This window comes from Camelina sativa, chromosome 14 (genome assembly GCF_000633955.1).
Source record: "Camelina sativa cultivar DH55 chromosome 14, Cs, whole genome shotgun sequence".
NCBI lineage: Eukaryota > Viridiplantae > Streptophyta > Magnoliopsida > Brassicales > Brassicaceae > Camelina > Camelina sativa.
The window spans coordinates 26515165-26532083 of record NC_025698.1 but is presented as its reverse complement, the minus strand read 5'-3'; the positions used below and the strand labels follow the sequence as shown (position 1 = coordinate 26532083).

The following is a 16919-nucleotide window of genomic DNA, read 5'->3' as shown; positions in this document are numbered from 1 at the left end:
GATTTTAATAACACTTTGAACTTTTAAAATGATTTTACTAACACTTTAAACCTTAAAACTAATTTTCATTTTTGTACTACCATAAAATAATCCTTTTAATAAATGCATCTCCAGTAGATTTTAATTCAAATCGATTGACTTCTCGTTGGAAACCAATGAATCTTTTAAATATATTATCGTCTTCAATTTTACATTTGTCAAATGTTTTAGCCTTATCTTTGATTCTTCATTTATCTTGCTTTGATGTATTTTTAATTTTCTTTTATCAATCGTCATAAATAATTAAATTAAATTATATCAATTGAACAAATATTTAAATCAAACCAGCATAAATTAACTATTTCAAGTTGCCGGATATTACTGTTCCATCATCTTTCATGGCGGTACAAACAGAAAAATTAGTTTTAAGGTTTAAAGTGTTAGTGAAATCATTTTAAAGGTTCATAGTGTTAGTGAAATTCTTTCGAGGTTTAAAGTGCTACCCAATAACACTTTGAAAGTTTAAAATGTGATTTTCCCTTACTTTTATGTTACTTTACAATTTGTTCTCATAGTTACTTTATGTTCCCAAAACTGATGAAAAATTACTGTAAGTAACCATTAAATAAGAAACAGTTTGTGATTCAAGATTTAAGATGTTTATCAAAACACAGCAAAAGAAAATTAAATATACAGTACAGAAAAGCGAAGCAGAAAATATCATTTTTCTTTAAATAAACTAGTAATTAAAAAAAAAAAAAAGTTTGTGGTAAATTTCTGCTTGAAAAACTATTGAGCAAAAAAAAAAAAAACAAATCATTGCATGAGGTGATCTCTATATAGCGAGACCAGAAACTATTTGAAAAATGATTTACCAAAATGAACATCTCACCAAGAGCGTGGTTCAGCTACGAATCCAAGACGGCTCCAAACCAAAAAGCTTATCTCCACGGTTTTGAGCACCTGATGCCCGAGGTGGCGGTGCATGTACAGTAATTGGAAGAACCCATTCGCTTTTTTCCCGTTCCAGTACTAACAACGGATGTTCGTACCTGTAATTACCACAAAACAGAACCAGAAACTGAACTTTACAACTTGAGCACTTCAAAAGACTCAACCAGAGAATGAATCTTTTCAGTAGAAATCCGTTTTAGATATTCGGAGTAATATACCTGCTTAAGTCCACATTCTTTGGAGTAGTTAGGAACTCAAACCGAAGAATCCATTGCACAGAAACACGGGGTGTAGAAAACGACATTGGACCGTCCGTGGGAATTGAAAAAAGAAAGCTGGTTTGAATAAGGTCTGCCACCACCTCATGGTGATCGCTTTGTACCTTTTGAGGAAAAACAAATGTTGTAGTGTAAGATTGCAATTGTAAGGACATAGCATCCAGCGTAAAAAGAAAAGAAACAACATCCATCGCCAAATTATACTACGCTGCATTTGTACCTTAGTAAGCGTTGGAGAATTTCTCCTTGATGGATGAACAAATCTCCTGTTTATTGTCTCTAAAGTTTCTAGAGTAACCGAGACCTAAAAAAAGATACGGATCATCAAATCCAAATTGACCTCAATATAGCAGAATGTACACAAGAAGGTTTGTCTTGTATGGATTTACCTCGAGGCATCTTCTGGCTCCTTCTTCATGGAAGAAGGTAAGAGTTCCACCTATCTGTAAAAACAAAATTCATTCATGAAAACAGTGGTAAGATGCAGGCAATGTTTTAAACGAATGTGGGAAGAGATGAAACAGCCAATTACAGTATCACTGAAGTAATAAGTAGAGTCGGCATTTTTCGGGGAAAACCTAAGAAGGACTTGATCATCCATTCTAATGTTGTAAGATCTTCCTCTTGTAAATCCTTCTGCTGCAAGAAATGATTGCATCTGGATAAGTAGCTACTTGCAGAATCTACATACAAGCGAAGACTACAAATGAAGAGTAGTTTACATGGAACTGGTTCTTTAGCTCCAGCTTTAGGTGACATAGATGCTCCTGCACCATTTGTCTGCTTCGGTTGTTGGCTCGAAACCACAGAATTTGATGATTTATGAGGCGAAGAGGCATCTAAAAGGAAAAAAGAGAAAGTATTCTTCAGTAATATCTTCCTTCCTCACGAATATCATAGAGCTGATAAACAAAATATATGATGTGGGTATTTTTCGAAATTGCATATTTCCATCAACTATTTATTTGAGAACAGTACTGTGTTCAGCATTACTTTGAAACCAGCCTTTTTTTTTTTGTAAAGACACAAACACTGATCATAATGAAATCAGCTTTTCTTATCTCTTCACCAAACAACATAGAGGCTACATGAACTGCTTCTCAGTGACCCCATTAAAATACTGTTTTAGGCATGTACTCGCAAATAAATCACTAACCGGTTCCGGAATCATAAGACACCACGGCAGCTGATAACTGAGAAAGCATCATCTTTGGAGATGATCCCACACGTTCTTCAACATATGACGTGTCTTTCATTGATAATCGCGGTCCAGAATTTAAGGACAATGAACTGCCAAACGTTCTGTTTAAATTGCTTTTGTTGGGATAGGAAGAAACAGATGAGATCTCATCACGTGAACTGTCATATCCATCCTCACCACTATCATATGCGTCATTTGCTCTAGTCTGCATTAAGCACATTATTCTTCATTGTTCTCATGTTGACCAACAGACAAATGAAACCAATACGTATAAAACAACTAAAAGCCAAAAGTATACAAAAAACGATAAATAGTAGAATTCAATAGTTGTGAGCAAGCCATACCCATTCTGAGTCTCCATCCATCTCTTTCCAATATATTTCTGTCTGAATGGTACTGGTTGGAACAATCCCTGAGAGAAAATTTAATAGCCCCATCAGGTTGCACCATTAATGTCAAAATAAGGGGGAAACCAAACTTTCCGACATCCTGTAACTTGTTTTCTAACAGAGTTTGACTTCTGATTTAAAATTCCCAGTCAAAACTTTAGAAAAAGCTTACCGTCGATTTGATCATCCTCTAATAGCAGCCCATTGTTTTTCTGAATTACCCATACTTGAAATGGTATTCGAGTCTCCTGTTGGTAATAACAAGATTATAAGAGTAAATAAGAAAACACAAGTGAAAAAGGGGAATATATATTGTACTTCAGAAAAATAAGAGGCCTATCACCAAATGCATTTACTTAATATTTTCTATCAAGCATCAGGACATAGGAGGCATGTAATTTGACTTTAAGTTCTGACATATAACCATGATTAAATCGTAGAGCAAGATTATTTTGATGCCAGAAGAATCAATTATATTTGATTAAAAAGTTGTGATAATCAACTGACTGAACTACTAAACTCCCTACAGTGATAAATGGGCCAAAGAAAACAAACTACGTACTATGTAGTTTGAATGACTCATACTTCAACTTCTAGACTAAGCTACGCTTTAAACCTCATGCGTCAATTTTACATTTTGCACAGAAACCCTGGTGCATCTGCATTGCATCGCCACAGAGAAACAACAAGCTAGATGATCTAAGAATGTTAAACGACTCATCCAAAGTTGTGTGATTCTATCATTAATTAGGCATCAAGCAAACGAAAAACCAAGGATCCCGCCTGACTTAGCACTATTGTAAGAACCATGAGACGTGTAGCAACACAAGAGAGCTACAAATGTTTGTATTTAGTTTATATGTTTTCCACATACGGGAATAGAAAACATAGCGCGTTCAAGCAACCGTAAATGAAACACAATGTCTTGCACGTATAGCACCTATAGAGAACACGGAAAGTCAAGTAAACTAACCACTTCAATGAAATCTTTTGTCGAGTCTTTGTAAAATTGACTGTTTTCTAATGCCATCCATCTTCCGGATAATGTGCTCTTAATGTAGTAAAGGTACCGTGAAGTAGCACCTTTATAAGAAGGTGGTATAATCTGTGGGAGTACAGCTCGAACCATTACTGTAAATGAAAATTACAAACAAAGAATCTGTCAGCTTAAAGGGTTGACACTGTAAGCCTGTGCCATCAGCATCAAGCATATTATATGTAATTATTCATACGGTATTAGAGAAGGAATCAGGCAATGTTACATGTCATCTTAGCACCAGGGGATAGAAGTTGATTTGAAATCAAGGATGGTGTTGAACTGTCTAGGAAGATGTGTTCACCTGAAAATCTCCAAGAAAAATATAAGATTAACGCACATCAATACAAAAATACAAGTAACTGGCAAAGAGTATAATATCCTTTAGCTCCCTCAAACTTGTAGTAGCAGTGAACATCACGTGTTGAAATGCAATATACATAATGTCTCTAAAGAAGGAAAAATGAAAGTCTGAGAATCTTCTAAGTAAACGAAACAGAAAAAGAATAATTGCATAACTTCAATGCTAATTTCTATATCTCTTTTTATTTAAAAACATAAGTAAACAAAGGCAATGTTTCTTGATCATCTTCACAAGTTAGCCCACAGAAGTTAACTAGATACAGCCCTACTTCTAATAGTGTGTCGTCAGCGAGTCTATGTTTGTGATATCAATATTACCAAACGCATCAAGACTGTAAATAATATCCATGAACTGAGAGAACATATAACAGTTGCAGTAAAACAAAACAAGAAAACAAAGCTTCTAGAATACCTCTTCGTCCTTTGCTTCCTGGTGATGGTTTCTGAGTAGAAAACCACTGAATATCCAATTTCTCTAGTCCTTTAACCTCAAAACTAAGCTTCTCAACCAAAAGCGAGGGATTTGCCCCGTTGTCATGATCCCTTGCAGGAGAATTACCCACCTCAATAGTAACAAAAATGGAATCTCCAGGCCTGTAGACATCTTTATCCGTTTGCACAGCTAGAGACGGTTTGAGCTTGCTTCCAGAAACACCCACAGATTCATTGACTTCATTGGAACTGCCAATCCCCAAAAATGAAAACCTTGATGATAGCATCGCTTTACAAACTTCTTAGTTCCTTAACCAAATACAACTATTCTCTGACGGAGGCACCAACAAGCAAACCATAGAAGCGGACTTGATGAAATTTTTAATTACGCATAAACCCTGTAAAATTTGACGGAACTGAGAGCATGCAAAAAAATCACAATGCTTGTTTCAAAAGATCAAAACATTGATCCAAGGTGAGAGCCGCACTGAGATCCCTGGGGTTCTACAAAGGAGAAGAAGATTACTTACACATGGATGGAGTTTGAAGCATTCAAGGTTCGGATTTCATTTCACAAATTCATTGAATTGGCGGAAGGCAGCTCTAGAATGAATGGTAATCAAATTACTTCCAACCCAAAACTCAGATCCAGGGAGAAGACGACGCGAATCGGCGCCAGATCACAGAACGAATTTGTGAGATTTCATTCTGATAACTCCATGATAAGTGGAGGCTTATCTCAAGGACAGAACAGAACGAACGGGGATGAGATAATAGAGGAAATTGAAGGAGAAGGATCAGAAGGAGAAGCAAGGATCAGAGGAGAAAGAGTGTAATTTCGTTTGATAGAATTTTTTTTTTTTTTTTTTTTTTTAATACACTATACCGTCGTTTCTCAAAGGGAAAGCGTAGTTAAATGCGTACAAAAACAAAATACTGTACGTACTCGTCACATGCCTATTTTACTTCAGTTAATCTCTTACAGTATATATATATATATATGGTTGGTAAAATATTCCTTAGTGTAGGTGAAAATTTCAGATTTACAGTACAGTATTAAGTATAATTTTTACACTTTGGTCTAATTAAACATGTGCTAACCTTTTCCACAATATCATGTTTTCTATCCTTTTAGGCGCCATCCAAACTAAATTGAGTAGCACTATTAATTGGCCTATTTATGGTGGAAAACAAATAAAATGAGTTAAACGATCCATTGGCTGACCTTGGAGAAATTTGTGTACCCACAACTACTCAAAAGAGAGTTTGAGCTGATCTTTTTTTTTGTTGTCAAAAAAAAAAAAAAAAAGATTTGATAAAATTTTCAAACTCTCTTTTGAGTAGGGTACTAAGAATTCTGTTTTAGTGATCCCTACAGATCGGTTAATATAATATTTTCATCGTATGTATGGTGGAGTTTCATGGGATTCAAACTCATGTTCGTTCTAAATAACCATAATCGGGGATGCTTATGTGTGTTTGGATATACCCCATGATCCCCCACTACTCCACCTCACCTCGTCCTGCGAGAACCTTCTTGACACAAGAGATCCACACATTTATGTCAATAATTTGATCTAGTCTTCAAATTGTCTTAATTATCACCGTTCAATTCCATGCAGAATAGTAATGGGATGACGAGTACACGCTTTGCCTCCAAATGCACTGATCTGATTTCGACAATTATCAACCTTTTCGGAGTGGCCTATCTTCGCGACGGACTCGCTACCTTTAAAGTTTTTAGATTCTCTTTTTTTTTTTTTTTTGCCATCAAACCCCATATATTAAGTTATCGGAGATGACTCTCTTCGAGAAAAAGCCAGTTAGGAACCAACGGACTTACATGGGAAAAACAGACACCTCGAGCTCTTGCACATTTCGCAAGTTTATCTGCACGGATATTATCCTCGCGAGAAATATATCTAATACTAAAATCGGCAAATCTATCTCTGATTTTTTTTTTTGGGTGTTAGACATAGTTATCGTTGTAACAATATATGTCCGAGCCGATTACTTAGCTGCTACAAATTAAGGCAAGAACATGTCGATCTCTTTTACCCCGTTCGTCAGTTCATTATTGGCTCTACTAGTAAAGTCTTTTTCTGGTAACTTAGTGAAATGAAGTTTCTAGTGTTAAAAAAAAAGTTTCTAGTATCTTTTTAAATATTAAACTAGATTAGGATCCGTGCTAGAGCACGGATTGAAATTTTTTATATATATAATTTTAAAAGAAAATATAATTTATATGACGGTTTAGCATTGTCATCTGAGAAACGATTGTCATTTTTTTTTTTTTGAATATGAGAGATAATGGAGATCTGAATGATTTATACTAAAAGCTTGGAAATTTTTTTATTAAAAGCTTGAAAATAAAATAATTTTTATTAAAAGCACGGGTTGAAATTTATTTTATTTATATATAATTTTAAAATAAAATATAATTTATATGACGGTTTAGCATTGTTATCTGAGAAACAATTGTCATTTTATTTTATTTTTTTTGGTATGTAAGATTTTATTTTCATTTGTACAATAAAATCCTGGAAATTACGATTAAATGTGATTAATTGCCAATATTTTATTCCTTTTTACATCTAACAGTATATTTTTATATCTAACAGTATATATGGTGTAACAAACTAACAATATATGAATAATCAAGATTTTTTTATAGAAATTGTATAAATAATTGAAATATTTTCTTGAAGAGGATCCTTTGGGATATTCTTAAGCGTAGATATTCTTAAGTGTATTCATGTAGCCTACGGATTGATCAATTAATCTATATCTTTATTTTGTAAACAACCTATATTTAATCTATAAACTATTTTGTAACCAATTTATAAAAACTATATAGTTTACAAATTATATAGGGATTATTGATAGAGTAAATTTAGGAGATTTATTATATATAAAAAAAACAGATTTTACAACTTTAAGAGATTTATTGGTAATGTATTAGACATCTTTTTGCTGGCATATCTTTTTTTATTAATTAGTTGATTATGGATATACTGTATATCTTTAAAAATACTTTCTAATACATTTAAAATATTAAATGATTGATAGAGTAACTTTAGATAAATATTAAAGATTAAGATGAAAGTGTATAAATCAATCTTTCTATGAAAATAAAATATGCAAAACAAAATATTAGGCATGGGCCACAAGTTGAAACTTTTCAAAGTACTTAGGCTTTGCCTTGTACAAGTAATTGAACAAAATAGTTAGCGGCCCAATTTTGATTCTTGCTAGCTAGGAGGTATCAAATTCTCAAGGACCGAACTGATAGTCCTGTAGAGTAGGTTTCGTCAGCTTCGTACAACACACTATTACAACATGCATGTTGGTTAGACTGACACAGTGATGCATTTTGTACCATCTTGAGAAAACGCACATGATATGTTTCATCACAAGTTGCTTTCCCCCAAAATCGTTAGTTTACATATCACCATTGTGTTTGGAAACACATAACAACTTACATTTATCCATTAACAAAGAAAAACCAATGAAACAAAAAAAAAAAAAAAAAAAAGCTTCATCGTGGATTAATACCTAACAAATAAAAATATATCCCAATACAAGAAAATATTGTGTAAATTAAAAAAAAATAACAAATATTAAAAGGTAAAAAAAATCAGTACAACGTACATACAACCAGATTAAGGAAAAATGTATAAGAGACAATACAATGTAACGTTTTTTTTTTCAACAAAGAGCTGCCACTTTAGCCGTCGTTGGGCTTAATAAAGAAATAATAGTTGAAGATTCCACAATTTGATTTATATTCCCAACAAAATCAAACAAATACCAAAAACATAATTAAGATGGAAGGAATCAAAAGGGTTTGTTTGTTGTCACTATAAAAGAAGGCTCCTAAAACCACGTGAACCGCTCCACGCCTCTCTCTGCCTTTCTCACCTCACTGCTCTCTATTCTATTTCTCTCCGCCAGCTATGGCTCCTTCTTCATCACCTCTTCGTACTACAAGGTAATACAAAGTCTCAATCGTTTTTTATGATAAACGAGAGAAGATGAAAATAAAAAATGATTTTGGTTATTAGAATTCTCCTGATCTGGGTATATATGGTGTTTGTTTATTTTTTTAATATTGATAATTTACTCAATTCTTTTTTGGTGGCATGCATAATGCATTGAGATGAAAACAGTAAAGCAGATGAGAAGTATGCCAATGTGAGATGGGAAGAGCTTGGATTTGCTCTGACTCCAACAGATTACATGTATGTAGCCAAATGCAGACAAGGTGAGAGCTTTTCACAAGGAAAGATCCTTCCTTATGGGGATATTTCAATCAGCCCTTGTTCTCCGATTCTCAATTATGGCCAGGTACGTTTTCTTCTCTTACCACTTGTGGCTAAATCTCACTGATTGTAGGAACTTTGGGTTTTATTAGTAAACATGATTAAGAAATTTGAAGCCTTTAATCTCTAAATGAGTGAGAAAATGATCTGCAGAGTCATAGATTGTGTAGAGTTGTTTGAACCGAGTGTAATAGCCAGCAAAAGTTTATAACTTTAGCAGCTATATATACCTTTTGAGTATTGGTATGGCTCTTTGTAGGGACTATTTGAAGGTCTCAAAGCTTACAGGACAGAAGACGACCGGATTATGATTTTCAGGCCTGACCAAAACGCTCTTCGCATGCAAGCTGGTGCGGAGAGGCTTTGTATGACGTCCCCTTCTCTGGAGCTATTCGTTGATGCAGTTAAGCAAACTGTGCTTGCAAACAAGAAATGGGTATGGCCTATTAGACCAATGTGTCTCTAGCTCCATTTGATATGTGATTCTTCATCGTAATAGTTATTCTGTTTTTTATAGGTTCCTCCTCCGGGTAAAGGAACTTTGTATATAAGGCCTCTGCTAATTGGGAGCGGTGATACCCTTGGAGTAGCTCCAGCACCTGAAAACACATTTCTCATATATGCATCTCCAGTAAGAGATTACCACAAGGTGAGTTTTTCTTTGTTTCAAATTATCCGTGGAGTAAGCGCTGACTAAAGAGTCTTTCAAGTTGAAACAGTTAACTCTGGTTTTGTCTGTCTTGTAGGTGAGCTCAGGCTTGGACCTCAAAGTTGATCATAAGCATCACCGAGCCCATTCAGGTGGAACAGGTGGTGTCAAGAGCTGCACAAATTATTCTCCAGTAAGTAAAGAGACATCTGAAATATAATATTAAATCTTCCATGGAAACAGGTTAATGAAATATCTAGTTCTCTGATTTCTTCTTGTGTAAATTTTTTGAAAGGTTGTGAAATCGTTGCTTGAAGCAAAGTCATCGGGTTTCTCTGGTGTCCTGTTCCTGGACGCGGCAACAGGTAGAAACATCGAAGAGCTTAGTGCTTGTAACATCTTCATTGTCAAGATAAAGAGTTGCAACATTTTTCACACGTAATATAGAATAGTTTCAACCTTCTAGATTCCTATGCATATAACTCATTAGTAACCATTCATATTTTAGGGAAACATTGTGTCCACACCACCAACTTCAGGAACCATTTTACCTGGAGTCACAAGGAAAAGCATAAGTGAGCTAGCTCGTGATATTGGCTACCAGGTTCCACCTCCTCTTTCCTATATAGACATTCTCACGTAACACAAGATTCGCAGATTGTGATTCACAATTAATGTATCACAGGTTCAAGAACGCGATGTTTCTGTGGATGAGCTACTAGAGGCAGAAGAAGTTTTCTGCACAGGGACTGCAGTGGTGGTTACAGCTGTTGAAACTGTGACCTTCCATGACAAGAAGTGATAAACTTTTTTTGAAACTTGATAAAATTTAAAACCCTTCCATCAAATCTTAAATGTTGATATTGGGTCATATCTTTGACGGCAGGGTAAAATACAGGACAGGAGAAGCATCGCTGTCTAGGAAGCTTCGCTCGATGTTAACCAATATTCAGATGGGCATTGTTGAAGATAAGAAAGGTTGGATGGTGGAAATCGATCGTTATCAAGGCTGGTGATTCTATTAGTCAACTTGTAGTATCTCCCTTGAAGTGTGTGTTTTCTTTATGTGGGACTTGTAATGGAAAAACTTAAGTACAACAATGATCACATTTTCAAGAATTATAATTAAGAACATCATTCAATAAGCCACACAAAAATGATCCCTTTGTATTGCTGGAAAAGGAGATACGGTCCTTATCATAATTCATAAGGAAGATATCAAAACAATAAAAAGCCTATTGAACTTAACTACTTAAGTACCACAAATCCAAAATGATTCATAGAAGCATTGGGAAATTTGTAGCTGCTTTTTTCTTGTCATATAATTATGTTTCTAGTTTTTATGATATATATCTAAAGGAATTGGCTTAAAGTTTTGTTGACCAAAGACAGAATAACTTAATAAAAAAAAAAAAAAAAAAAATTGATAACAGCTGTGGGATTTGAACCCACGCCCTTTCGGACCAGAGCCTAAAATTTTAAACTTTCAGCGCAGGAGTATACTCACTTGCACATGTATATACTCACCAACTGTGAGGATATTATTGATTATGAGAGGTATGTATTTAAAATATACTTATGTATTTAAAATTAAAATATACTTATGTATATAAAATAAAATTGTTTAGAATAAATAATTTCATTAATTATTTTTGTTTTTCAGGATTTACATGGCTATAATACGCTCCTACTATCCAGAATATACCGAAGATAAACTTGAGGAGCTTAAAGAGAAGAGTTTCGCTACTTGGTTTCAATATTATGTAAGTTATATAAGTAACTTTAATATTAATAGGAAATGATATATTGATTAATTATTCTAAAAAATTTATAGGTATCAGATGGAATTTCAAAAGGTCAATCATTTCCAACATGGTTAGTAGAGATCTCTAATGGACCAAACTACATTGCAACGGCGTATCCGAGGTATTGCACAAGAGGGTATGCTTTTAGGATTCATGATGATGGAGATAGGAGGACAACAATTAATTCTGGTATATCCGTTAAAGCCGACGATGTTGTGTACTATGATATCCTTAAAAAAATATTGGAAATTCGATATCCGGGAATGTTGAACCTACAATGCATTGCGTTTGTGTGTGACTGGTACGATCCCACAATTGGTGCTGGCGTAAGAGTTGACCAATTTGGTGTTACGTCAATAAATTCAGTACAAAGGTTAATGAAATATGACCCAGTTATTCTTGTATCACAGGCTGACCAGGTATGCTCATTTCTTAACATTCAATTAGAAAAGCATCATTAGATGGTAATATATAATTAATCATTTTTATTACTTGTTACAGGTATGCTACTTAACCTATCCTCGAGTTACAAACATGAACGACCCATGGATCACAGTTACGTCGGTAAACCCAAGAGGTCAAGTATATGGAGTTGCAGCTCACGATCTTTTGCAGGCAAGCGACAATTGTCAGATGGCTTCGGTTGAACATTCCCTTGAAGTTGATCTTGTGGTTGACTTCACCATGTTCGGAGATGAAGTAGTGCATTCAGAGTCAGAGGAAGAAATTGGAGAATTTGATGATGATACAGACTCAATTTCTTCTGATTATTCAACAAACTCCAAGTAGAAAATAAATGTTAATTTCATACCGTATTGAATAAAAATAAAAGATCAAACACTATGGTAATGCAAGTTTTATAATAAATTTAATTAAATCTATATACCCTTAAAAATTTATATATAAATCTAATACATATATAATTAAGTTTTGACAATAATTTGTTATATAAATAATGAGATCTAAAAAAAAAATTAAAAAGAATTTGACAATAAGTTAGAAAATAAATAATAAAGACTTGTGATATAAAAATTCAATTTTTATAATAACAAATTTTTTTAATAATTTGTAATCGAACAAAACAATCCATAACAATTGAAATGAAATTGAAATGTAAATATATAAAACCTGAATAACTCATAAGTCCGTTAGTAATCTGTCTGGAACTCCCGACGGATACCCGACAGCCCGAAAGTTTTCTCGGGTTTAAGAATTCAAACGCATTTAACACGTGTTTTTTAAATCCGTCGGAAAACCATCGGGTAAATATCAACAGCTTTCCGACAGATTTCTGATGGGTTTAGGGTATAGGGTATAGGGTATAGGGTATAGAAATATGAAACTTTATAACTTAACACATTCACAGACAATATTTCTTATGTCTTAAACACAACCAATCAGTTTTGGTCTATTATATTACTATAAGTTCAAATGTTTAAAATTTAACATGATTTCATCATAAGTGTTTCTATATACACTTAGAATGTTACTTAAGAGTTTGAATGTTATGATTTACTAAATTTTAATTTTTTTTTATAGTTATTTTTAATGAAACAGATTGGCAAGCTATGTAGTATACTTATTGTAATGGTAATTGAGTAGTAAAGATATTTTTCTAACTATATATGATGTTTTTTGAACTTTTTTCATAGATCCGTCGGGAAACTGTCGGTAATAACAAAATGGTCCGTCAGGATTCCGTTGGATAAAACACAAAATTTAACCCGGGAAGATATTTTTTCGATTTTTTTTGGTTATTGCGGGAAGGATTATTTAATAAAATTGGGTTACTTAGTGTAAGCCCAAAAACTTTTCACCTTCTCTTCTCAACCTAGCCGACTCATTTCTTCTTCCTCACCCATATTTTTTTCTTCACTGATTCACTTCTGGTCTTTCCAGTTTCTCCCTCTTTCTCTCTTCTAAATCAAAGATTTTGTTCCTCATATCAACACAACCACTCAACAATGTAAGATTTTTAGCATTTTATCTCAAATATGTTTGATTTGGGATTTGCAATGTTTGGTTTCATTATATGTGGCTGATTCAAAAAGTAAAGATTTTGGGTTCAAACATGTTAGATTAGGTGTTCGTTATGTCAGATTAAGGGGTTGTTAGATACTATGATTTTGCTTTTTCAATTGTCAAGAATTGAGTTAAATTTTAGTTTTCCTAAAATCAAAAAAAGGATTTCGTTGATTAAGGGATGGTTCACTGGATCTATTTGTTACTATTTTTATGGGTTTTCACTGGATTTTTGTATAACTAAAATATTTTTTTTTTTCAATGGGACTACGAAGCATATCGTTCTCGTCGAAACCGCTCCACCCAAAACCGAGAAGAATCCAGTGGTTCTGGGGCTGAGTTTCAAACCCCCTCCACACGAGCTTCGGGATCGCCTATAGCTGCCTCACCTCCTGTCATAATGACCATAGAGGATTTCGTTTCTCAACCGGGACGAGAACTTCTTCCAAAACTCCATCCCAACTACATCGGAGATGCTACATGGTAAATCTCAAACTCTAAAACACTTATGATTTCTTATTTTTTTTATATATTTCAGATCATTCTTCTTTGTAGGTTTGAGGCATCTGGAAACGGCATTAGCAAATCTCTAAACCGGATGATGTATGGACTCCTCAAAGAACCTTAAGAAACATACTCGTCAATGCCAAGTGATGACCGTGACCTTTGGTTGAAACAGTTTGCGGTAAGCTTAATTCAGGACATGATTTCTTTATTGGCAAGCTTAATTTGTATACATACAGGGATGATCATGTAGTATTAAAAGATGTTGCAATCAGACTAATCATCTCTTTCACTCTTGTAGCAAGATTTTAACTGGGAGCCACAACTGACATCTAGAGTTCGTAGAGAGTTTGACAAAGAGGCAGCCACTCAATATTCCAACACTTTATGTGAGTGGAAGAAAAAGTGGAAGAAAGGAGAAACTCCAAAGGGAATAAACGAGAAGGTGTATGAAGGGTTGCAAGAGTATTGGGCACAATCCAAGACAAAGGAAATTGCTACCCAGAAATCTAAGAACCGGAATAGCAATCGAGGTGGTAAAGGGAGAGCAACGCACAATTTTGGTTCAACAAGCCACTATACCCGTGGAAAACAACTTGTAAGTTTTCAACATGTTTCAACATTTTGTAGTTCAAAACTTAACTTCATCTTTGGATTAAAACATCTTGATTTGTTTTCAAGACTAAAAGAGATGGTGTTGCTCCTGATCACTTAACGTTGATGGAAGACACCTACACCAACGAGAAGACCAAACAAATTCAAGACCCTTTGGCTAAGGAAGTGATTGAAAATTCTTGTAAGAGGATGGAGGAGTTTAGGTTATCCCAACCTTCAGCCGATGGAAATGGCTCACCAACACCAATCCCGTCGAGATGATTAACCAATTCGTTCTTGAGGTACATCACACTTTGATTCAAATTGTTTTTTTGCTTATGATTCTGTTTGGTTTCATTTTGTTCTAATTGTTCTTGGTTTCAGGAAACTCCACAAACCAAGGGTCGAATCTTTGGATTAGGAAAGGTGGCAAAAAGACTTCATACTTCTTCATCACCAATATATGATCGTGATCCTGAACTTCTTCGAGTCCTCCAAGAAAAAGATGAATGTATTGAAGCTCTTGAGAAGATGATGGAAAAAGAGAATGAGAAGAACAAGCTGAAAGATGAGGAACTTGCATCGTTTATGGCAGAGATGCGATCAAAGTTCCCTGTGAATTCAAGTTCTTAGACCTATTTTCACAATTTTTATGTTTTATTCCCCAATTTCTTTTTCTTTTTGATTTTTGGGATGATTTGTAATATTGTATTTTGGAGTTCCAAATTTATGAATTTAAATGTTATTACATAATTAGCAATTGTTGTCAAAAGAAATTAGATTTATTTTTAAATATTTATCTAATTAGTAAATTAAATATTTTTAAAATATTAATATTAAACATTAACCAGCTGTCGATAAAAACAGAGAATAACAGAGCAAAAACAGAGAAATGAATCATTTTAATTGTCGGGAATCCGTCGGTAAACTCTGTCGGGAGACCGTCGGTAATGTAGCTGTTGGGAAATCCGTCGAGAATAACGAAATATATTTCTTGGGAAACAGTCAGTTTCCCCTTGCTATTATATGTCGGGAAGTTATCAATTGTCGTCGCTTATTATTCTGACGGGTTCTCGACAGCTACATCTCAACGACAATATCTGTCGCCATTTCGTCAGGTACAAAAGTCGTTGGTAATCCGTCGGAATAATATGCCGTCGGAAATTTGTCGGATATCTATTGGATATACTGACGGATTCTCGACAGATTTAATATTCCCGACGCTCTAGAACCGACGGACTGATGCCATATGTAATCCGTCGTAGGTTGTTCCCGACGGGTTACAGACAGATATGGCCGTCGGTGTGCGGTTGTTTTCTTGTAGTGATAACTTTTTCGCACTGTTTCATGTCTTTGTAAAACATTCTAAAATTCCAAATTAAAACTCTGCATCTAAACATCCCAAGCGTTTGTGTGTAGTGAGAAAAAGTACATGCAGTGTTCAAGAAAGCGGTCTAGGCGGCCGCTTAGGCGCCGTCTAGGCGCTAGGCGCTCAGCAGACGCCTAGACGACCGCTTAGACCGCCTAAAATCACAAATTTTTTATTTTAATGTATGTTTTATTTTTAACTACATATATTTAAAATTTTAAGTTTTATATTCATATAAATATTTATAAATGTTTATATGTTATTAATCTAAATTAAAGAAATGTATTTTTATTAATTTTAGTTTATGATTTATTATTATTTATTTCTTCTAACATATATTTTTATATAATTTTACATATAATATCATATATATAATGTTCATATTGTAAACGCCTAAACCGTCTAAAAACGTTTAAAATTCCGACTAGGCGTTCTAGGCGCTAGGCGCTGGGTCACCGCCCACATACCGCCGAGCGCTTTCTTGAACACTGAGTACATGTATGCGTTCTAACGTATCTTTTTTTTTTACAACAAAAAGATCAGCTCAAAAGAGCGAATGTGAAGGGAAAGAGTTTACAAAAACAATCGGATGCGGAGATGCACGCGCCTGTCGTGCCAAAGAATTCGCATTTACATTAGCATTTCTTGAAATAAGAGATAAAGAGAAAGAAGAAAACTCCTCTCTGTCCATCCTGATATCGTCAAGGTAAATCTTGAAAGCCGGCCAGTCTTGTAGAGAAGACACCATCTTCACCAAGTCTGAGCAATCTGTATAAAAAGCCACCTCCCGATAGTCATGACCAATCATGCACCGCATAACCCAGACAAAGGCTTCTACTTCAGCATGCAAAGGGGAAAGACTCCTTATGAAATTGGCGGCTCCTTTCTTCGTCGAAGCTTCCTGATAGGATGAGCATACCCAACCTGCACCCGCATAATTATCCCCCGCTTTCCACGAGCCGTCAACAAAACACATGTAACTAGAATAAGCAATAGGCAGATTCCCTACTCTCCCCCCCCCC

At 34.6% G+C, this 16919-nt stretch overlaps 2 protein-coding genes across 3 annotated transcripts; one reads left to right on the top strand and one right to left on the bottom strand.

The window, feature by feature from the left end:
- On the bottom strand, positions 637-5498 carry LOC109124700. Of its 2 annotated transcripts, none has more exons than XM_010463560.2 (13): positions 5163-5498; positions 4613-5030; positions 4064-4141; positions 3775-3932; positions 2974-3049; positions 2757-2824; positions 2368-2617; positions 1934-2050; positions 1744-1850; positions 1601-1654; positions 1432-1515; positions 1152-1315; positions 637-1040 (listed from the first exon to the last, which is right to left on the bottom strand). In XM_010463560.2, exons 2-13 carry the CDS (start codon positions 4917-4919, stop codon positions 884-886), a joined length of 1620 nt encoding a protein of 539 aa, XP_010461862.1. In that variant the 5' UTR covers positions 4920-5030; positions 5163-5498; the 3' UTR covers positions 637-883. The 2 variants fall into 2 exon arrangements, with proteins under 2 accessions (XP_010461862.1, XP_010461864.1); XM_010463562.2 differs by having other exon boundaries at positions 637-1031.
- Positions 8483-10748, top strand: LOC104742545 (branched-chain-amino-acid aminotransferase 6-like). Its single transcript, XM_010463559.2, has 9 exons — positions 8483-8623; positions 8802-8979; positions 9214-9390; positions 9472-9603; positions 9701-9796; positions 9899-10015; positions 10112-10207; positions 10289-10401; positions 10490-10748. The coding sequence occupies exons 1-9, from the start codon at positions 8589-8591 to the stop codon at positions 10617-10619; spliced, it is 1074 nt and encodes a 357-aa protein (XP_010461861.1). The 5' UTR covers positions 8483-8588; the 3' UTR covers positions 10620-10748.

What these genes read in the sequence shown, in the direction of transcription:
- LOC109124700 (XM_010463560.2), bottom strand. Translation starts at nt 4,919, where the DNA reads ATGCTATCATCAAGGTTTTCATTTTTGGGGATTGGCAGTTCCAATGAA. An exon ending in CTTATTACTTCAGTGATACT is followed by an intron (nt 1,655 to 1,743) that starts GTAATTGGCTGT and finishes TTGTTTTTACAG; the next exon opens with ATAGGTGGAACTCTTACCTT. An exon ending in GAGCCAGAAGATGCCTCGAG is followed by an intron (nt 1,516 to 1,600) that starts GTAAATCCATAC and finishes ATCTTTTTTTAG; the next exon opens with GTCTCGGTTACTCTAGAAAC.
- LOC104742545 (XM_010463559.2), top strand. Translation starts at nt 8,589, where the DNA reads ATGGCTCCTTCTTCATCACCTCTTCGTACTACAAG. An exon ending in TCACCTCTTCGTACTACAAG is followed by an intron (nt 8,624 to 8,801) that starts GTAATACAAAGT and finishes AGATGAAAACAG; the next exon opens with TAAAGCAGATGAGAAGTATG. An exon ending in CAGTAAGAGATTACCACAAG is followed by an intron (nt 9,604 to 9,700) that starts GTGAGTTTTTCT and finishes TCTGTCTTGTAG; the next exon opens with GTGAGCTCAGGCTTGGACCT.